Source organism: Zootoca vivipara, chromosome 13 (genome assembly GCF_965207765.1).
Source record: "Zootoca vivipara chromosome 13, rZooViv2.hap1.1, whole genome shotgun sequence".
NCBI classification, from domain to species: Eukaryota; Metazoa; Chordata; class Lepidosauria; order Squamata; family Lacertidae; genus Zootoca; species Zootoca vivipara.
In genome coordinates, this window is record NC_142596.1 from 24,747,630 (window position 1) to 24,770,075 (window position 22,446).

At 47.4% G+C, this 22,446-nt stretch overlaps 1 protein-coding gene and 1 non-coding gene across 2 annotated transcripts; one reads left to right on the forward strand and one right to left on the reverse strand.

The window, feature by feature from the left end:
- Positions 1 to 638: 638 nt before the first annotated feature.
- TRNAQ-CUG (transfer RNA glutamine (anticodon CUG)) lies at positions 639 to 710 on the reverse strand. The gene has a single exon. It is a non-coding gene; the product is annotated as a tRNA-Gln (tRNA).
- A 1,863-nt stretch (positions 711 to 2,573) lies between these two features.
- Positions 2,574 to 21,486, forward strand: RAB11A (RAB11A, member RAS oncogene family). Its single transcript, XM_035131063.3, has 5 exons — positions 2,574 to 2,719; positions 10,926 to 11,121; positions 13,409 to 13,602; positions 16,366 to 16,446; positions 19,424 to 21,486. The coding sequence occupies exons 1-5, from the start codon at positions 2,677 to 2,679 to the stop codon at positions 19,561 to 19,563; spliced, it is 654 nt and encodes a 217-aa protein (XP_034986954.1). The 5' UTR covers positions 2,574 to 2,676; the 3' UTR covers positions 19,564 to 21,486.
- Positions 21,487 to 22,446: the final 960 nt, after the last annotated feature.

Consider the following 22,446-nt stretch of genomic DNA (forward strand, 5'->3'; position numbering starts at 1 on the left):
GCAGCCTAACCTACCTCACAGGGTTGTTGTGGGGGATTAAATGAGGAGGACTCTGTACACCACCTTGAACTCTTTGGAGAAAAGGTGAGATTTGAATGCAATGCAAAAAAAAGAAAAGAAAAAGAAAACATTCCACTTTGCACTTGAGCTTCTAATAAGCACTCTGGCTTGCCGGTATGCTTTTTATTAGAGAGCAGAATCTGCATTCATTTCCGATGGTTATTTGCAGAGCAGAGTGCAGGATACGACCCGTCTTGGTGCATGACTCAAGAGGCTGCATCATCCTAAACCAGTGTATTTCAGGAAATACTTATTCATATGTTCCCTTTTCGATTTCATTTCATTTTCCTCCAGAGTATTTATTGTAGCCCAGGGTACAGGATCCAGCCCATCTCAGTGCATCGCAAGGACTATTCAGGTTGGCAGGTCATACTTTCCCATGTGTGAAGAGGCGGCCCCTTAAAACTCAGCAGTCCAGTCGCTGTAGTTCTAAAAGCATTTCAAAGATCTCGGAGCTGATGGGAGTTTCGCTTGGAATTGTTTTGAGCACTTGAAAATAATTTGCGTTCACGTGACCTTTGCTTTTGAGAAACAAAATAAAAATAGCCTTAAAGAGAAAAACAAGGGAATATCGTTGCAGGTTCCACCGAGATTTGAACTCGGATCGCTGGATTCAGAGTCCAGAGTGCTAACCATTACACCATGGAACCGCCCTGACAAAGTATTGCGGAAGCTCCCACTAAAACCTTGCAGTTCTTCTGCGCTGACTTCCAGCGCCTCCTCGGCGCTCCCAAGCGACTCCTTTTGCTCTTGCAAGCCTGGATCGGATGTTCCCCTCCAGCTTCTGTTTCTCCGGCTTGGAGCAGCAATAGGTTCGGGGAACGACTGCGTTTGCACGTGCGCACTTAGGGGTCTGGCAAAGCCTGACATGGGAAAGCAGGACGATGGCGCTAAAGGACCCGTACGCGTCGGCACTGCACGTGCATTTGGGGTGGGGCGAGGGCGGGCGGGTGTTGAGGGCTTAGACCTGAGCCCAAAGTTTCGCCCCGAAGCCTATTTGTAGCTTTTACTGCGACGGGCGCAAGAGTGCCCGTGAGCACATACAGAGTGCATTTCATTTGACAACTAACTGTTCTGCACATGCTCCGTGTCTCTCTCACACACCAAGGCGGCAGCTCAGAAGAGATGGAGGGCAGGCAGGGGACTATTTTTTAAGTGAACTTGCCTATCTGCAATGAAGGTGCCAGAGAGATGTGGGTGGAAGGTTCCAAGAAATATGGTTGTTGGTGTTGTTTATTGAATTTATATACCGCCCTAAACCTGGAATGTCTCTGCCTCTTGAATGTCTGAGCAACAAGCTTCTGGTTATATTATGTGTGAATACCTGACTGCACTACCAAGGACGCTTGACACGCATTCAGTCAGGAGGAGGCATGCAGACGTGCAGGCGGAGCTGCATTCCTCAGAAGGTAGGATCGGAAGCGCTCTCTGTTCGCGCGCTTCAGTCCAAGAAGAAAGGAGGCATTGAGCGAATGGCACTGTGCACATGTCTCTAGGCATCCTCTTCTTTTAATACTGTACTCCATCAACCTTGGGTCGTTAGATGCTGTTGGACTAAAACTCTCATTATACCTAGCCAGCATGGTCAGTAGTCAGGGATGATAGGAGTTGTAGCTCAAGAACATCTGGGGGCTGAGAAAGGCTCCCCTTCCCACATCCTAGGCGTGAGTTGAAATCGAAGTCAAAGCACTGTGGCAGGCAGAGGAGGAAAACTACACGGAGAAGCAGAAAAGGGAGATGGAGGGAGAAACACTCTGCACATGCTCAGATGCAAGCTTTTCCCGATGGGGCTCTACACACCACCACTCTTCCCAGAGGCCTTTGCGGTCCAGCCTGGACTACAACTCCCAGCAGCCCCAGCCCCAGCTTGTCGCGTTCGCTGTAGTGCAAAATTTCTAGGGGGTCCAGACGGGCGAAGGCTGATCTACGGACCGCTTCGCTCTGCCCTCCACAAGAATAGAGCTGAAAATGTAAAGAGCTGCTGCGCTCAGGTATCTATTCCGGTTTCCATTCGGTCGCCGTCATATGCGGGGAAAGAATACAGAGACGGAAAGCGTCTAAAGTGGTGGCGGGAGCTGAAGGCTACAGATAATTTCCGGTACAGAAACGAAAGCCCGCATTCTCTCTGGACTTCGTGTGGCGTCGCTCTAGGAATCTGGAAACTCTGCGATGCAAGCCTAAAACAGGCTTTGCCTCAGAAAACAAGCACGAGTTTAAAACCGGAAGTGTATTTAGAAACCCGCCAGTCTCCGATTTCCCCCCCCCCGAAACATAATTAGCGCTCCGTTCATTTTTCAAGTCGTTGTCCCGGTCCCTCCGTTGGTTCTTTGAGTGTCCGGAAATGTCGTCATACATGTCTGCGGAGCGGTTCCGTCCGCGGAGAATGGCCTCCCTCCCATGCGAGCCGGAAGCCGGAAGCCGGTGCCCCCGGAAGCTGTATCTGGTCGGCGAACGAGCGAGCAGGAAGGAAGGAAGGGCCGGCTAGTGGGCGGAACCGGAGTGCGGCTGATCCTGAGGAAGCAGCAGCAGCAGTAGCAGTAGGAGGCGCAGGGAGGGGCTCTCTGGCTGTCGCTTCCTTGTTAGCTGAGAAGCCGGAGGAGGCCTGCCGCCGTCATTATGGGGGGCTCCCGCGACGACGAGTATGACTATCTCTTCAAAGGTGGGCCTGCATCCCTTGTCTCCCGCCGCGCCTCTTCTCTCCGCTCCCTGGGGGCTTCAGACACCCCACCCCCCGGTTCCCGATCAGGATTCCTTGGATGGTTTCCGGCCCTCCTGGAGAGGAGGCCGATAGAAAATTAAGGAGCACCGCTAACATTCCCAGGGGCCTCCTCTATGAATGAAATGCAGTTGGGTGAAACCTCTCCCTCGCCCCAGCCCTTTGAGTGGTGTGTAATGCTAGTCCTACTCAAGGGTAGACCCATTAATGAACGCTATTTGCATCAGCCCATTAATTGCAGTGGGCCTACTCCGAGTCTAATGTGGTTGGATACAGTCCACAGCCGTGGCTCCCCTTCCCTTAGTCCTTCTCAATAAAGTACTGTATCTCAGGCCTTGTTGGCACACCAGAAAGCCTACCCACCCTTTGCTGGGCGCTGGACAGGTGTTTTTTTTAATCGTTTAATGATTTTCATACTTAATGCTTGTTTCACCAGACTAGTGGACTGGCTTTGTATTGGGACTTTGCGGTGGAGTGTTGTGAAACGTCTGTTGTGTTTTGTTGGCTGAATTGTGTTTGGGCTTTGAAATCTGGGATGTTTGTAAAGTGGGGTGAAGACAGTCTTGACGCTTTGGTTAAAAGCTACCAGATTCTTTTTGCTACACACAGTGTAACTGCTAGGATTTCTTCAGTTTGCATTATTATATCCCAAGACCAGGCTGAAATCTCCACTTGGCCATGAAGCTTGCTGGGTGACCTTGACCCAGTTATGATTTCTCAGTCTAACCTACCACAGAGGGCTGTTGTGAGAGTAAAAGGAGAGGATTTGGAGAAGGACCATGTGTGCTACTTTGACCTCCTTGGGAGTGGGATATAAAATAAGAATGTAGATTTAAGAAATCCTAACTGTCACAATATAATTAATCTGTGTGATCCTGAATTTGCAGTCTTCCTTAAGATTATTCCAAGTGCCTTTCAACACCAGCAGTTGCTTAATGAGACTGACATGCTGTGTTGCCTAGTGAGGGTAGCAACAACATAGAGGGTGGGTAGGAGAGGTTGGACATTTTGCAGGGCACAGTGTATGATTGACTAAAACAGCCTTCCTCAACCTTGTGCTCTTCAGAGGTTTGTGCTACAAAACATGCAGAACATGCAAAACATGTGCTTGGCATGCAGAACCTCCCTGGTTCAACCCCTAGCATCTTCAGGTAGGGCTGGGCAAGACTCCCTGCCTGAAACACTGGAGAGCCACTGGCAGTCATTGTAGACAGTACAGAGCTAGGTGCACCAGTGATGGGTTCCGACTTATCCAATAAAGACCAGTGCTATAATAGGCTCTTCATATTGTGTATGCCTGTGTTGACTTCTTTCCTCCCCTCTCTCTTTGCATACCCCAGAACACACCCACCCACTATAAAAAGAGGACAGTGCAGTTGGAAAACCTTAAAAAATAAAAATGGGAAAGGCATAACTTGGGGCTGCTATATCAAATTCCCCCAGGAAGTGAAAAGGTGACACAAAGCAAAAAGGGAACTACTGGTAGTGGCAATATCTGTTGGCTACTGTAGAATCTGGCCCTTTTATTGTTGTGAAGCCAAGTAACTTTGAACAGATTGTTTTCCCTGCATTCCTTTTTTATTATATTCCCTGCCTTAACTTCCCTCTATTGTTTTGTAATGATACGGTAGTCCTATTTCCTATCCCTTTCTTGATACTTTTCTCATAGAAACCAATGGCCAGGCCCTTTTGGTGCCTCCCCTGGAGTTTACCTTTGCATGTCTGGCCTCCCAAGTTCTGTTAAGGATTTGTCATCCTTCTTGCTGTGTGTGTTCAGCATTTCTGCCCTACTTGGCTGCTGCATTCGCTGAGGAAAGAGCTCTTCAGGGGTGAGGCTGGACTTTGATCAGCACTTCGCTCTTCGGTGGGGGTGGCCTCCAGTCACTGTGGTGATGAATAATGCTAGTTAGTAACTTTGTGGGCTTTTTACTTAATACAATACAGTACAGGGAGAGCCGCTTCCCTTTCAGAAAGAATGTCTACTGTCTCGAGATGAACTTTCCCTTTGATAACTTGGTTTACTCTGTGTGTTTTGCATATGATTTGTGTGAAATCTTCATAAAAGTATCACCCTGATCCACTGCTTTGTGGTCTTGGTGTGGTTTTCCTCTGGAATTTTGCTTTCCCTCCCTCCCCCTTTTTACTTTGAGATAAAGGAAGTGACTGGGGAAGGCACAGAACTCCACAACCAGAGAGCAAGTGATTTAATGTTGAAACCTCAACTTCCAGCTTGCGGGGGCAGGGGTGGCAAATGGAGAGGGTTAACTGGTGAATGTTGTAAGTGTGGGATTTTAAAAAATGTATTATAGATTGAGCTTGTTTTTTTTAATGCAGTGCATTTTCCCGTAGGGATAAGCCAGGCAAAATAACAGCCAACTGTTTCAATGTGGAATGTTTATCTGTCTTTCTGGGGTGGTGGTGCTGGTGCTGTGGGTTGTCTGGTTCTTATCACACAAAAGAATGTAAGTCCTGGCATGCTTTAGCTGGGCTGAGCAAGGGTGATGGTGGTTAATTGCCTAGAATCTGCTGAATGTGAAGAGTTAAGGGACTTATTAACAGGTTTTTCAACAGAGATTAGTTAGCAGCAGCAGCATGAACTAGCCTTGTTGCTGTGTGAAACTCCTGATCAGGGCATAAACAGGACTGGCTGTTCCTTGCTGCTTGCAACTGTACCCTCCTTGAGTGGCTCCTTCTAGGCAACAGGGAACTTGCATCCCTCCACTGACCTCACTTCCGGTCTTGCTGTTACTACATAACGATTACCAGCCCATTTGGCCATTACTCCTCCTCCAGGATGTGCAGGCATTCTTCCCAGCGGTTCCCTCCCCCCCCCTGATAGTGAGCAAGATGTGTTGGGAAATAACATGCTTGGCTGCACAGATAACAGGGCAGAGAGGGAATGTTGCAGAGGTTATAAATCTGGGTTTTAGAGACAAAGGGTGCATGACTGGGAACACACATTGAACCGTTTCCTTGCTTTTTGGGGCCAGCCTTCCGAACGTTCCGGCCTGTAAATGCTTAGGTGTGCCGGGTTTTCATTGTGAACAACAGTTTCTGCTGAGGCAGCAGCTAGACATGTCACATACTTGACCATGTGTACCTTCTCCTGACATCTTCAGACAGCATCTGCAAAAATCTGCAACAATCTGGTTAATTTCAACATCTACAACAATCTGGTTAATTTCATCCCAACAGTAGCTTCTATAGCCCTCTTCCACATCTGAGTTTCACTCCTGTCCTTATGATGTTAGCAGGGCGCAGCCTGTGTTGCAAACATGGTTTAACTTTCATAGAATCATAGAGTTGGAAGAGACCACAAGGGCCATCCAGTCCAACCCCCTGCCAAGCAGGAAACACCGTCAAAGCATTCCTGACAGATGGCTGTCAAGCCTCCTCTTAAAGACTTCCAAAGAAGGAGACTCCACCACACTCCTTGACAGCAAATTCCACTGTTGAACAGCTCTTATTGTCAGGAAGTTCTTCCTAATGTTTAGGTGGAATCTTCTTTCTTGTAGCTTGAATCCATTGCTCCTGGTCCGCTTCTCTGAACTTTTTTCCAAGGTATTCTGGGAATTGTAGTTATGTGAGGGGGTGATGAGAAATCTCTTCCATAGCACCCTGAGAGAGCCAGTAAATTGCTCTCACAGTGTAGTATAGTGGTTAGAGTGCTGGACTGGGGCCCAGGAGAACACTCAGCCATCAAGCTTACAGGGTGACCCTGGACCAGTCATGGTGCCTCTCAGCCTAACCTGCCACATAGGGTTGTTGTCAGGATATAACTGGGGGGGGAGGAGAACCATGTATTCCACCTTGAGCTCCTTTGAGGAAAGGTGGAACAGTAATGTAAGCAAATAAATAAATGAATGGCACTTCCCCCTGTTATACTGTTCTACCAATTTGGTTCTGAACCATGGTTCTGGGTTTGATCTTTAAAGCCCTAATTGGCCTTGGTTAGCTATAGGATGACCTTTGTTCTGTGGCACCTTAAAGACTAACATATTTGATGTGGTGTAAGCTTTTGTGGACTAGAGCTCACTTCTTCAATACATGGAAGTGCTATCCTGTGGTAGGTAGGTAGGTACGGGTGTGTGTGTGTCCACACCTCTGTGACAGGCTTGTGTACACGCGCACACACACATACACACACAGAGAGAGAGAGAGAGAGATGGTTGGAGGGAGGGGATTGTAAATAGTGAGGTCAGAGGAGGGAAATGAAAGAAAGTATGGAAAATGATCTCAGCGTCCTTATCTCTCTGTGCGTGACTTGTGGTCATTGAAGTCCAAGAATTCTCTTCTGCATTCTGGAGATGATGCTCTTCTGCTCTCTAACGGGGCCTTAGGAAAGGCCGTAGTACAGACCCCACTCTGGCAATATGCACATGAACAAACTGTTTGAGAATAGCTTTGCTGTTGCAGGTGCTCCTTTCCCCATCTTGTTTTAATCCCTTTAAGCAAGAATAGAAGCCAAGCCCCAGAAGTTTAAGTTGCAATAACTACTGATGTGGGTCTACACTGGCAGCTGAGCCTGGCCATCTTCCCCACCATTCATCAGTTCACCTTTGACCCTCCAGATGTTGCTGAACTGTATCTTCCCCAATGCCCATTGGCCATGATCTCTAGGGTGTATAGAAGCTGTAGTTCAGCACATCTGGAGGGACAAAGGTTCCCCACCCTCGGTTTACACCGAGTATTTAAAATCTGATTGGTTACAGCTCCTCCGTTATGTCCCTACTTTCATACTGATTCAGGGTTGCTCCAGTTTCCACCCTTTCCCTTCTGGGTCTTTGTATAGCCCTGGCCTATTCAGAATGGCCGACATCAGCCATCCTGATGTTTTGTGCTACAACTCCCAGGAGCTCCAGCCAGCATGGCTTTGCCAATCAGAGAGTTGTGTCCTGCAGATGTTTTGGAGTTGGTGAAAGTCTGAGTTGAAGAGGAGAGGTGCTGCACACATTGGGGCTGATGTAGCTGCTTGTATTTGCAGAGCTTTGAGCCACCTGACTGCGCTGAGATGAGGTAATTCAGTTTGTCTCTTCCCTGCTTGACCTTGGGTGTTGCTGAGACCAGCTGATTACCAGTGTACCCTGGACTCTTTGCTCTCCCCAGCTTTATTGCTAACAAATAAAAACCACAAGGACTGGGCAATCTGGTTAGTCGGGCTTTCAGGCCTTCCGCGTGAGTTGTGCACCTAGAAATGCTGTAAACCTTCTCATATGCTTTTTAAAGAGAGCCACTCTCCTTTGGGGAAGCTGCTTTCCTTTCCTTTTATGAACAGGAGCTTTCACATGTGGCTTGTCTTATCAGTGTCCTTGGATAAGTTCTAGCCATACCATTGGTTTAGGTTTTTAGTTTTTCCTTGCTGGCATCTTTGCATTCCAAAGCCTTCTGTAGAGTCCTCCCTCTCTTTACCAGTGAGAGGATGCCCAACCAAATCTCTGCCCTTCCTGTCCCTTGGCTGCTGCAAGGGGGCTAATTTCCCACCCCTGGAAGCAAACAGCACCCTGGAAATTCCTGCCACCTGCTCGAGGAAGTTAAATCATGTTAAACTTAACAGTGAAACTCAAGTTGGAAGCAAGGGCACTCTTGCACGCTTCCCTTTGCTCCATGAGACCAAAGAAAAGACATAACATGTTTTCTTAAAATACTCAGACAGCTCTTCTCTAACATTTCATAATGTTAACAAACACAGAAAAGGGAAAAAAGTGTATCAGACTGCTCTTCTGAATTTGCACCCACTTAAGATTTCTCAGCTTGGCCTGCAGAATTGTGATGTTATGGCCTAGGTTTGGGTTAAGGGCCATCCAGCTTTCACTAACATCCTCCCTCCCTCAGTGTCCACTTTGTAGGAGCAATAAAGGGTTGAAAACTGCCTGCCCAAACAGAATGCCACCCACCAGCTTGTTAAGGGTGGTACTGTTTAGTGGTTAGGGTGCTTCGTGCTTGACTAGGAGCAGGGAGATTGCGGTTCAGATCTCCACTCAGCCATGAAATGCACTTGTTGACCTTGGCAGGGCAGGAGACACATAAATATTGAACCAGTGGCTATGTATGGTGGATTGGTCAGTATTTTAACCCCCTCTCCATGCACATACTTTCATGGTCCCAGGCACAGGAAGCAGAAACGGGAGGTTTGCAGGTCCCTCTGGAGTAGTTGGCAAGTTGCTAAGATGTGGCCATGAGAAAGATTAGGCATCCCCAAACTTCGGCCCTCCAGATGTTTTCTCATCATCCCTGACCACTGGCCCTGTTAGCTAGGGATCATGGGAGTTGTAGGCCAAAACATCTGGAGGGCCGCAGTTTGGGGATGCCTGAGAAAGACTTTAGGGATTTTTCTGCGCAAAAAAGGAAGCATCCAAATGCCAGGTTCTCTCCTAGACTTCAGTTTCTCTTTTGCCTGACTTTGGTTGGCTAACAACACCTTGTGATAGGATTTAATTTCTGGTGTGTGAGTCAGAGAGTGCTAGCTCTGATGGGCTTACTCCAAATTAACAGAAACCCCTAAAGCTGAACCTTCCCAAAATGGTGCCTTCCAGATGTTTTAGACTACAACTTCTCATCAGCCCCAGCCAGCTGTAGTTCAAACAAAACATCAGGAGGGTACCAGGTTGGGGAAGGTTTGATGCCTTTGAGTCTGGCACCAAACTCCTGATGGGCATGAATAGTTAACAAGCCTCTTCCTGTTGTTTGTGTGTAGTTTTGGCTCCTGCTTTGCTGAATCAGCTGAAAGGGGAGAGACGACAAAAAGGGCTGGTTGTTTTTGTCTGCACAGTGAGCTTTGTGCAATAATTAATTAAGTTGAAATCCCATATGTGATTGTTTTATCATAATTTCAGAGTGGAGGAAAGGATTGAGAAGCAAATATGCCAGTCTTGGAAGGATGAAGCCATTAGTTGCTGCAGAATAAATACATGGGTCATGTTAGTTTTCTGGATCAAGCTGCCCCCACCCCCTTCTTAAGTGATGCAGATGGAGAGTCTTTGGTTTGACCTATAAAATAATGAGACTCTGCTTTGGATCCTTTTCTGGCATGCATAGGCCAAAATGAGCATTCAGATGGTAACCATGTAAACATAGGTGTATATTTTCAGATAAAATGGGATGTGAGAGGGAGCCAAAAGAATTTGAAGATTCATATCCTGGCTTGCAATGGTATGGTTCTCAAGGTCGCTGTTTAACAGTTTGTGGTAATATAAAAACTGGCTGGCATGTACACACACACAGAGTCCCCTTTTTCTTTGGCTGCTGGCAAAGATCAGAGCATAGGAAGATGGGAAGCTGCCTTTTTCCAAGACCATCTAGCTCAGTATTGTCTACACACTGACTGTCAGTAGCTCTCCAGAATTTCAGTCACGGCGTCTCTCCCAGCCCTACCTGGAGATGCTGCAACCTTCTGCAAGCAGGGCAGGTGTCACTGAACTTCTCTTCAGTTCTGCAACCCCAGTTGCAGAGTATCTGGAGCTCCGGCAGGGAGAAAACAAGTGAGCTCTCTGCAGTTGCGGCTTGGGTGGAGCCAGATCTAACAGTTAGTTTTATTGAGTAACAAGAACTTTAGTATTGCAATGTTGACAGCAGCTAAAATGTCTCATTTCTGAAAGAAAGTGAACATTCTAGCTTTATGCAGTTAGGGATATTGTGGCTGTCAAAATCAACAAGATATATATAGACCTGAGAAGGCAGCATGGTGGATGAGCAAAAACCAATAGAGGTGAAAGGGGGCTTCAAAGTTTAGGGAAGCTTTTAATGTTTAATAGAGTATTGTATTTAAATGTTCTGTTGGAAGCTGCCCAGATAGGCGGGGTATAAATAATAAATTATTATTATTATCCAGACTAACCTTCTGCTGATGTAGGAGACTCACTATGTAGAGATGAGCAATGTTTGATTAATTAGGAATGATACATTTCAGGATCACATTTAGCCCCCTCTGCTTTCTTTGGTCATTTAGGTCAAGAGCCTGTATTTTGATTGTGTATGTGTGTAGCTTAAAAATGTAATTTCCCTCTGGTAACAACCCTGCCCCCTCACCTGGTTTCCTTAAATGTTTACCTGGGCAGTTTCTCTACATAGAGGGCCAGGTGACGTTCAGCGTGTCAGAGCAGAGAGTGTGTTGGGTTCCTCTCTGACTCTCCTCCTTTTCTTCCCTTCCTAGTTGTTCTCATTGGAGACTCTGGAGTCGGCAAGAGCAACCTCCTCTCCCGCTTCACTCGCAACGAGTTCAACCTGGAAAGCAAAAGCACCATTGGCGTGGAGTTTGCCACACGGAGCATCCAAGTGGACGGCAAGACAATAAAGGCTCAGATCTGGGACACGGCAGGGCAGGAGCGATACAGGGCGATCACGTCGGCGTAAGTGGACCAGCGCTAGAGCCTTCCCAGGGATTGTGGGGGAGTTTAAGGGAACAGGACGCAGGAGCACTGCAAGTGTGTGTGTGTCTTCTATGTGATGGTCCTTGCAGACATCGTGTTTGCAGCAAAAAAAGACTGCTTTTCAGATTGAACAGCATTCAAGAATCCCATTACGTTCTTTAAGTTGCTAGTCTTCAATGTTCATAGAATTGTAGCGTTGGAAGGACTCAAATGCCCAGCTAGTCCAACCCCCTGCAATACAAGAATCATGTGACCCACCAGTTGAAAATCAATAGCCTTCTAGCCTGGCAGGCCAGATTTATATCTGCCTCCACCTGGCAGGCAGAGCCACCATCCACCTGTCAAATCATCTGACTTTACGATGACATCAGGTGACCTTTTCTGTCTGCTGTTTTGCGCAGCACTTTTAGCAATGCTTCTGAGGATCCAAAAAACCAGCCCCTCTGAAAGTGCTGCCCCAAACTGCCCTATGAGGGTCCTTTTAGCCAAGTCCCTCCCTTATCTGCCCTGTACTTCATGTATCTGCCCTGGCTTCATGTGTGATGGAAGCAGGTGAGCATGGCTTGGCCAAAATGGGGAGAGACTTGGCAGGCCTGATTAGGCCCGAGTAGGCCCATGGGCTGGAGGTTCTCCATCCCTGTTGTAGGATAACTGAGTCCAAAACTGAGTCCAAACTGAGGATAACAGAGTCCAAAACTGGCTCCAAAATCAGGCCAGCTAGGGATGTGTTTTTCCAGCAGCTGCTGTTGGAAGAGCTTTAACCACTTTTTTTTTTTTTAGGTCAACTTTGTAGTGATGATGCATATAATCACATTTACTTCTAAATGACTGTAACAGGGCAACTTATAAAACCAAGTCACGACAGGATGAGAAACTGGAAATAACTTGGGGTTATCGGAAGGCTAAATTATTGCATTGGGCAAGAGGCTGGGCCAGCCCCTCCCGCCCTGGTGTCCTCCAGATGTTTTGGACACCAACTCCCGTCCTAGTCAATTTCACCATAGTCAGTGTATTTATCTGCTGCATTTTCCACAGATATGCTTGTTCTCAGAGCAGTTCATGTACGAAGCAGTGTAAATTCAGCACAAGCAACTTCCCACTTGGGTGAAGACAGCGATGTATCACCAGCCAAACATTGTGCTTTGGCGATATACTGCGATGTTGAAACAAGCTGCATTGGCCACTGGCGGAGGAATGGGAGTGCGGAGGGAGCGGACCGCCCCGGGCACCACTATTCCAGTAGGGTGCCATCGCGGCTGCTCCCCCGGGCGCGCGCCTCTGGGATGCGCGCCACCCCCCCCCGGGGGCACCAGCCACGCGCCTGCCTGCTCTCTCGCCGATGCAGCTTCTTTCTTCCTCTGTGACATATGAGGGCAGACCGGTGGCGCTGGTAGCAGAGGGACTCAGGAGTGTGGCAGTTTCACCTGCGATATGCTGCCAAGTGAAACCAACATTGCGGTCCACTCCTCATACCGGTCCTGGGTGATAGATTGATACATTGCCCAGGCCTACACCTGACACACACGCAAAAGACTGCACTGAAAGGGGGAGGGGCGGGGGCAGAACGAGGTGGGGCAGAACAGTGGAATCCCCGCTCACCCATGTCCCGGTGTCACGTGCAGCAGTCCAAAATGGAACCCTCGTGCAAGTGATACACATTGAAAGTATCATATAATGCAACAGTAACACCAACGATGATAACGCAACACTAATATGCACCAACATTTAAGGGCAAATAATCCTCACCAATTGGTAAAATTAAAATATCCCAACGGCTTCACATCATAAAGCAGTCCCGGCCAGCCTGACATCTGGTCAAGGATGATGGGAGTTGCTAGCCCAGAACATGTGGAAGCCCCCAGGTTAGGGGAGGGTTGGGGTGGTCCTGGGGCTAACACACAAGCAGTCTGTACGAAGCGGAGCCAATTTTTAAAATGTATGCATTGATTTATATCCCATCTTTCCTCCAAGGAGCTCAGGGTGGCCTGCATCCTCACATCAACCCTGCGAGGTTGGGTAAACTGAGAGTGAGTGACTGGTCCAGGTCACCCTGTGAGCTTCCTGGCTGAGTAAGGATTTGAACCCTGGTTTCCCAGGTCCTAGGGCCCAGCCCTCTTAACCACCACAGCACACTGGCTCTCTGGAGAGTGTCGTGATGCCCCACTGGGCAGCCTGGTGAGGTTTGGGCTTTCATTCCCCTGCCCCCCTTCTGTACTTGCTGGCTGCCTGCCATGGGCTCACGTGGGTTGTGCGCTTCTGCCTGCAGCTATTACCGAGGCGCCGTGGGGGCCTTGCTGGTTTATGACATCGCCAAGCACCTCACCTATGAAAACGTGGAGCGGTGGCTGAAGGAGCTGCGAGACCATGCCGACAGCAACATTGTCATCATGCTGGTGGGCAACAAGAGCGACTTGCGCCACCTGAGGGCTGTTCCAACAGATGAGGCCCGAGCCTTTGCAGGTGAGTGGGTCGGGGGGGGCAGCGTGTTGCCGCTGGAAGACTTCTTTGTTTTGTTTCGTTCAGTTTCTGTTTTTCTTGCAAAACCTCTTAGAGCAGCTGCCAAAAATTTAAAGCTAACAATAAATGAAAAGCAATACAGTGGTACCTCCGGTTGCAGACGGGATCTGTTCCAGAGGTCCAATCGGATCCCAAGGTTCCGCAACCTGAGGACCGCTTCTGCGAATGCGCGTGTGGCGAAACCCGGTAAAATACGTCCAGGTTTGCTGCGCGCACATCCTGAGGTTTACATAACCAGAGGGTTACGTAAATGGAGGTACAGCTGTACTAAAGCAGCAGCAGAGCCAGTTTGAAAATTTGTAAAATTTCCCAAGTTTTTTTAAATGTAGAAACGGAGCTTGTCACCTGGAGCCCAAGAGGCACTAGCCTCTGCACTAGACAAGCCTCCTTGGGGAGGGCATTCCAGAGTCGGGTGCCACAACTGAAAAGGCCCTGTCCTGCATCATGGCCACCTCTCTGCTGGAAGGACTCAAACAGGTGACTCAAGAGGCACATCTCTGTAACTGAGTGATGGGAAGCAGTTATTGAGGTTCCAGAGATTTTGTTGCTTTTTCCACCTGCCGCTTGCTAATTGTTGGGTCATCAGCTCCTCGGCATCAGTGTGGGAAGAGGAAGATGATGCAGTCTCCTTGGTATGTCTATAGGGAGGCTGGATGGCTCTTTCATTTATTTCCTGCCTTTCCCCTCATCATTGAATCCAAGGTTATCTGGCCAGGTTGAGACCTGCAAGGAGGTGTCCTTATGCAACTTTCAGCCATACCCTAGGAACTTATTTCCATGCGTATCTTTTACAGAATAATCTCCATTTTGGCAGGATACTGTTTATCTTAAATGTATTTATTGCATTTATATCCCACCTTTTTTCCCCAAGAAGCTCTAGATGGCATACATAGTTTCCCTCCTCCTCCTTAATTTGTGGGTTCTTGACATCAGTTTTCCTTTGATAGATGCCATCTGTGGGTTTTTGTGTGTTTGTGTGTAACTTGTAGGACTGTGAGGCAGGGGCAGCGAGCAGTCTAAGCAGTGTCTTGGCCTCTTCTTTAATTAAACGAGAGTGCCCCCTCTTCTCTCCCTTCACCCTCACTCCCCCAAGGCTAGGAGCAATTAACAATGTGGAGGCATGTGCTATGACCTCAAGACAGTGACTTGGTTCATAAATCTGGTTGGCTTTCAGGATAAGTTCATTTCACTCTGGAAGGTGGCTTTGAGTCCTCTGCACTAATCATGATTAAAAATGCTTGATTTATGCCACATGCAGTTCAGAGAGGAATTTTGTAGGAGGAGGGGAAAGTTGGCAGCTGGTTTTCATGGCCTCAGTCCCAGTGAAACAGCTCCCCTCCTCTTCCCCGGGAGTCATTAAATATCTTGCAGCTAAGGTGCAATTTTCTGATGGTTGCAAGACTTCCTCCTCTTTGGTCATGTGACACTTTGCTAATCACTTAAGGAAGCGAGAGAGGCTCTACAGAGAAACCTTGAACCTGAGCCAGCTTTATTCTTTCTTCTCTGAGGAGTGTTTGAAAGCCCTCTCAGCCATGTGATGGAAGAAGCTTTTTAAAATACGCACAAAATTCATGGGGTTCAATACTATTTTATACAGCACCCACTGTAAACCCACTAAACAGAGGCTGACCCTGTCCTCTAGCATATGACAAAAAAATCTGTGCTGTGTGAGAGGGAGACAGCCAAACATTTCATTCTGCTGTTTCCAAGGAGTTAAGATTATTGTGACAGGATGGGAAAAGACTTAACAGGCAAAACGGGTTCACAACGCGTCTTCCATCATGCATTACTTAGTACCCTATTTGTGTATTTTGTTTCGTATATGTTTCTTGAGTACAATATAGTTCTCATGGTCTGGTTGGGAACAGAGGAATGATGGGAGGAACCAGCTTGGGAACCACCAAAGGAAGAAGGTTCAGAGCCCGGGGAGTGGTGCTGGGACAGGGAGAAGACTCTGAAGAGGAGGTGTTGGAAGGTGAAGGGGTAGCAGGGCTTAGTGAATTGGGAGAGCCTATGGCAGAGAGAAGTCAAGAATCAGAGGAGCAAGCTGAAGCAGGCGAGTGGGAGGAGTCAGGCTGGCGAAGAAGCCAGGGGGTCTCCCCCTCCTGCTGCAACAGGCTCTCCACTCCCCTGACTCCAGAACTAGGAGAGGTATGAAACAGGAGGAGCAAAAACAAGCTGCACTCTGATTTCTTGCAAGAATCCCTGGAGAGGCGGAGACATAGGCTGCTGTGAGGAGGCAAGGAGTTTTAGTCTCAGCAAACTGATGTCATGACCCACAGGGCTTGAGCTGCTATGCTCATTAGGTGTGAAGCTCATCCAAGTCTGCAAAGATCATGTTTCGCTAATAAAGAGTTAACTCCAGCTTTGAACTATGTGATTTACTGACCAGCTTCTTCTGTGACAATGGTATATTTCCGTTATTTGAGGTTTTTGAGTTTGTGCAAAGTTTTGAAAATGGCAGCTGGTAGGGCAGAAAATATGGGGGAAAGCAAGGCTTGGGGAGCATTTTGGAGGAAGAGGGAGACATAGTGTTAGGGAGGTCACACACAGCACAGCCAAAGAAATGGGTGTGAAGTTGGGCTCCTGGTCTCTGTGGCTGCGATGGGAAGCTGTGAAGCTCTTGAGCTTGAAGCAAGGCAACCTTTTTTTCAGGCCTCTTCACTGGACAGGCAGATCTAATCAACTTCCTGCTCTTTCTCACAGAAAAGAACGGCCTTTCCTTTATTGAGACTTCAGCTTTGGACTCGACGAATGTGGAAGCTGCTTTCCAGACCATTCTGACAGGTGACTTGGCACTGATGTGGGAGAGCTGTGTAGGCCGTGATAACGAAATATGGAGCCTCTAAGCTGGGAATTGGGAAACCTCAGAGTCTTCGATGCTGGAGGCAGAGAGGCTGTACCTCAGGGCTGTTTTCCCCCTCTAGGGAACAGAGGAGGATTTTGGGATCTTCTTCCATGCCTTCATTGATCCTCCCTGTTGGGGCACATAATATGTATGTAGATTAGAGACGCTCTTCCAGGAAAGTCCTACCCCAGGACTGAGTCTTTTCTTTGTGAGATTGGCTATGTACCTACTTGGTGGGAAAGATTGCTGTGGCAACATTTTTTATCATCTTGCATTTTGAAGCAAATCCGTCACTTTCCTCCTAGATCTTACTTTGTTCTGAGCACGCCCCTTCCCCAGCCTGTCAACAGAATTTGCTTTCTGTCCCTTGATAGGCATGTCCGGAAGTGTGCAGGCTGGTCTTGCCCAATCTGCTGCCCTTCAGATGTTTCTGGCTCCAGCTCCAATCAGCCCCGTGGCCCAGTGATCAAGCAGAATGGGACTTGTCATCTCAACAACACCCGGAGGGCACCAGCTTGGGGAAGGCTGGGGTGGGCAACGCCTGCCAAAATAGTGGAAGCCATAAACTGATTTCCAGCAGTTAAGGAGCAGTACTTCTTTGGAACAGAGGAAGCTGCCTTATACTGAGTCTGACCCTTGGTCCAACTAGATCATTGTTGTTGTCTGCACTGACCGGCAGAGGCTCTCTTGGGTTTCAGGCAGGAGGTGTTCCCAGCCCTATCTTGAGGTGCCACGGATTGAACCTGGGACCTTATGCATGCAAAGCAAGTGCTCTACCATTGTTAATAGCTCCTTGCCTGTCCCATAACTAAAACAGCAGGATAAATTATGCAGAGTAAGCAAGCACCTGGAAATAAACATAATTGAAGCTAGTTGCAGAATCCAGTTCGTACACAGCATCGGGGGTTTCCTGGGCACAGAATTTTTTTTAAGCACACGGAGTACATAGCAGCCCTGCTGATAGACCGCTATTGATGTCTTCTTGGGCCCCCTGGCAGTCAACTCTTAACTGGCCACCTTTAGTGTCCTGTCGCTGAGAGGCGGAGGAACAAGGGAGGCTGCTCATCTCTGTTGGCAGCAACATTTTCCTGGCCCCCTCGGTGCTGAGATCACTGCGGAGCCACTTGTTCTCTGTGTGGAACAGCACATCCTCTGCTTCCTGCCATCACTGTAGATTTGCTCAGTTCCTCTGTGTGGAAATGAACAGACATAGGAAGTTGCCTGATATTAGACCCTTGGCCTTTTGAGCCAAGTGGTGTGTCTACATTCATTGCAGTGAAAGTTAACACCAACAGTTATCCTAAGATCTCTTTTCAATGAGAGCAGCCAGGGATTGAAGCTGAAACCTTCCTTCTGCATACAAAGTTCTGCCACTGAACTATGACTCCTCTTCATTTTGCCTAAGGCACTGAATAGCAGTACCAAGTGGGTCTTTCCTCTACAAACTATTCAGCTACCAGCAAAGTATCCTCAGTGGAATGATAGAAAGCAATCCTTCAGCGGATCAAATCCAATTATGTGTCCACTTTAATTGAAAGAAGCTGTGAACAAATACAGCTTATTAGAAATGAGCATTTATTATGATGTTTACAAGTTTATGGTGGGAAGAGACTCCATTGACCAAATTATTTAAATGTGTTTCTAAAGATAGCTATCCAGCCATGTCCTCACACCTGGGTATATCCAGAAAACTACAAAACCTAATAATGAGGCAGGGAAGTATTTCTCTGTCCCCTTATCCTACCCATTGCAGCTAGTGCCAGATTGAACAGAAGCTGCAGTGTACAATTTATTCCCCCTGTCCTCAATGCAGGCATGTTTTGGCAGATAGGCCAGGGAATAAACGATGGGCTAATGACTCCGTTTAATGCATTTTATCCCCTTCAGCTGAAAAGGCTCCCAGAGCAGTTTATGGATCAACAACAATAATAAGAGCAGTCTTCGGCCTCAGGCTTACGATCTTAAAAGACGCAACACAAAACGAAAGAGATGGGGAGGGAAGAGGAAAACGAGCAGACTTGGGCACCTGTCCTTTAGGTTGCAAAGTTCTCATAATGACCAGCTGGGATGGAAGCAGTTGAAGGAGAGGAGGGGTTGAAGTCAGCTGGGTCCCTCCGTGAGTCCAGTGGAGTGGCCCTGCTTTCTCATCTGTTTCCCTGTTCTGCAGCCTCATAGAACGGCTGCTGATAGGTGGCAACTGGGTACCAGTGGCAGCTCGTCTCTCAGCAGAGCCGATGGAGCTGTCCTGCTTCTCTTCTCTCCTTCTGCTGTCCGTTGGTGGCATGGCAAGTGCCAAGTGACTGTTCAGGGAAAGGAGGATCCCCTTTGAGCTGGGGGTCTTGGCACAGCCAACAGAGTGATCCAGTTTCTTCTCACTCCCTGTGGGGCAGCCGAATAGGAGTGTGCCATCCCAGGTGAACGTTGTGGGAGGCAAGCCCAGTGGAGGCAGACTTATTGGAAGTGGATGTGCAAGGTGTGAAGCCTGCAGCCCCTCATCTGTTGCTGGACTCCAGTGCCCATCATTCCCTGATCATTGGCCAAGTTGACTGCAGGGGCTGATGGAAGTCTGGTCATCTCTGGAGGGCTTCAAGTTTCCCCTCACTGCTATAGTACTTGGTTTTAACGATCCTTTTTGTTTTGTTTTTGCTTTTAAAACACACCTTAAAATACATTCCAAATTCTGCAAAAGGGAGAACTCATCACTGCACAAGTTGAATTGGTGGCAAGTTGCATACATTATGCCCAAATTCTGCAAGTGGGAATGTTGGGTTGCTTGCCCACAAAAATGGTTGGGAGTGAGGGGAGGTGGCAGCATGTTGCAATCCAGGACTGCCCAGCTTGCCATAGGAGGGATGGAGGGGCTTCAGCCGTAGGGCAGGTGCCGCCTCTGTAGTGACACCTTTTCTCCTCTTTCAGAAATCTATCGCATCGTGTCTCAGAAGCAAATGTCGGACAGACGCGAAAACGACATGTCACCAAGCAACAATGTGGTCCCTATCCATGTCCCTCCGACCACGGAAAATAAACCAAAGATGCAGTGCTGTCAAAATATATAGCAGGTTCCATTCCTCGAAAGCGGTGTATATTTCCCCAGGTCTGAGATGGAAATAGATTCTTAGTTCACATTGTCCTCTTTTTGGTTCTCTCTCTCTTTCTCTCTCTCCCTCCCTCCCCCCCCCCTTGTCCATGAAACCTTATTTTTATTCTCTTTGAATTTCTCCATGTCTTAACTCTTCCCCTTCCCCTTTATTTCAGTATTACAAATCATCAAGTTTGTTTGCATGTGGCTGCAGCATTATTGGAATGCTATCCCGGCGGGGCAGTTTTTAAAAAATCATGATCTCTTTTCCAAACAGGTTGGCTCATTCAGCAAAGAACTAGATTGCTGCAGCTTAAGTCTTTGCAATTCTGATACTCCTGAGACTCTGACCGAGCCTTTTAAACATCCTTTCAGCCTCAATATTAGATGTTGCATCTCATGGAATGAGCATCTTGTGGCTTATCCTGTGGCTCCCAGCAGTATCCCACACTTAACAGTACGCAGAAACTACTCTAATTTATTGCTAAGAGGAGGGATCCTGGCCCAGGAGGCTGAGTTTTCTCAGTTCTTTATAGTTATATCGGTGGGCGCACGCATTCTGAACAACCTGGTGCCCTCCAGATGTTTTGGGGCTACATCTCCCATGAGCCCCAGCCAAAACTAATGCTGATGGGGGTTGTAGTTCAAAACATCTGGATCACCGGGTTAGGGGAGGCTGATATAATGAATTAGAGTTGTACGTACACAACGTTCCCAGAAGAAACTGCTCACTCATCCTATCTACTGTGTCCCCAAATAGCCAATAGTGCCACTTCATGAAGATGGCTAGTTGGAGCGAGGTACATGTTTATCCAGTCACAGCATTCAAATAATCATCTTTGTGCAAGCAAGTGGAAGATTAGTTGCTTTGCATGTTGGGGAGGGTGGGTGTAGTTTTATATTGAGCCAATGCAGTACCATTTGTCTTAAGGCCCAAAGAGTTGGTGATGGGTGCCTTCTGTAGAAGAAGCAGTAAGCCGTAGCTCAGTAGCCCATCTGCTTTTCTTGCAAGTGCCTATGGCTTGCAGTACTTCATTTCATGCACCCCTGGGCCTCTGGTCCATTTTGCGCCTTGGTCTGTGCAGTGATGCTTGCTGTCATTCTCAAAAAGGCATGGAGAATATTTGCAGGATGGGGACATCATTGCACCTCCTTCACTTTAAGTCCCGAGTCCTTGTGAAAGCGGGGTTTGATTCCAGCAACCACTCAAGGCACAGGATGGGATTAAATCTAGTCTGCAGTTTTGGGAAGAGGCCTCTGTTGCACCTCCCCGTTACTGCCCGGGGATTGTGCTTGGCCCCCCCTCCTCGCCCGTCCTCATTTATTTAAAGAAGCTCAGGCCATGCGCATGAGCCCTGCTGAAGAGATCCAGAAATACATCCCAGAAGATTTGTTCTTGGATTCTTTGCAGTTTTCAAGCAAACCGTGGATGTCCCTACTTCTAAAGCACTGTTCAAACAAACAGTGTTTTTTATATCTACACATACAAGCACGCATGGAATACTGTGGTATTTGGAAAGCCCATTTGCAACCAGAAGAGGAAATGGCTCCAGGAAATAGTTAGGGGGGAGTGGAGAGGAAGGAAAGAGGCTTATCACAAAGATGCCATGGACCCATACGGTGTCCTTTCCTTCCTGCTGCTCCCACCCCCTACGAGGGCACGTACAGAGTGCTGAATCTCTCAGCCAGCCTGTCGGTCTTGCGGTGCTCATGACGTGTGAGGAGCACAGAAGGCATTGCTGTAGTCCCTTCATGTTTGTGTCTTTCTCTCCCCCCCCCTGATCTTTTTGTAAATTTGCTTTGTACTTTATGCACATTCTGTACCTCAAATATTTTTTTATGATTGATTTGAAATTATTCATTATTGGAATTCTAATAAAAGAATCGCAGGGGGACTGTTCAGCTGTTGTTGAGTGGACTTCTTTGGAATTATGCTGCTGTGGGCATTCTGGTATTCAAAACATGGCACTTAAGTATATGAAGATGATTAACCTGAACGTTATATGAAGTGCAGATATTAATCGGAATAAATTATGCAAATCAATTTGAGATGCAAATCTGAATCTGTTTGCTATTTCAGTTTGCATGCTACATTTCGTGTGTGTGTGAAAACGTGCGTTTTGGATTGTCTTGCATTATGGATCTGTATGTAAGATCACAAAGGAGGGTGAAAGTCAGGCCCTGAACAAAAAGCTCCTTTCCCTGAACACCTTGAAACTCTCTTGCAGGTGCTGAAAGTTTTTGACAGTTACTAGCGAGAAAAGATTGGCTGGGAAAAGTCAGCTGGCCAGGCTTGTTGGGGGGCCCCATACATAAGCCAAGATCTCTCCAGAGATTGAGTGCGCATGCACAGAATTACTATTTTTTTGTTCTGAAAGTGGAGTGAAAGCTTAGCCACTGGTCTTCGTTCTCCTTTCCTCCCAGGAGCGAGATCAGTTGGGTTGATGACTGCCAACAAAATACTTCTCGCTTGCTTTTAAACATAACTGTTCTCAGTTCCAGAACACTAGGAAGGAGGGAGGCGCAAATCGGTTTTTCCCAATTGACACACTAAGGTTTTCATGAATGACAATAGCTTTAGCGACTTTGCAAGGTTCACAAAGGATTGTATTACAGAAGTACACAGCTGAGAGAAATTCAGTTTATTTTTTACAAGGTAGACCACCGTCATACGGTCAACAAATATTACAAATCTGTCTTGCTTTAAAAAAAGTATTGCCATTACAGTGTCTAGATTCCTTTTTAAAGGAATGCTATATATATATATGTATGTATATATATATATATAATATTTATATGTATATATGTGTGTGTGTGTGTAATTGGATTTGCTTTTCACTGTCTCCTGCTGGATTTAGTA

Coding starts and splice junctions, on each gene's coding strand:
- RAB11A (XM_035131063.3), top strand. CDS start 2,677: ATGGGGGGCTCCCGCGACGACGAGTATGACTATCTCTTCAAAG. Junction 2,720..10,925: donor GTATGACTATCTCTTCAAAG/GTGGGCCTGCAT, acceptor TTCCCTTCCTAG/TTGTTCTCATTGGAGACTCT. Junction 11,122..13,408: donor TACAGGGCGATCACGTCGGC/GTAAGTGGACCA, acceptor TTCTGCCTGCAG/CTATTACCGAGGCGCCGTGG.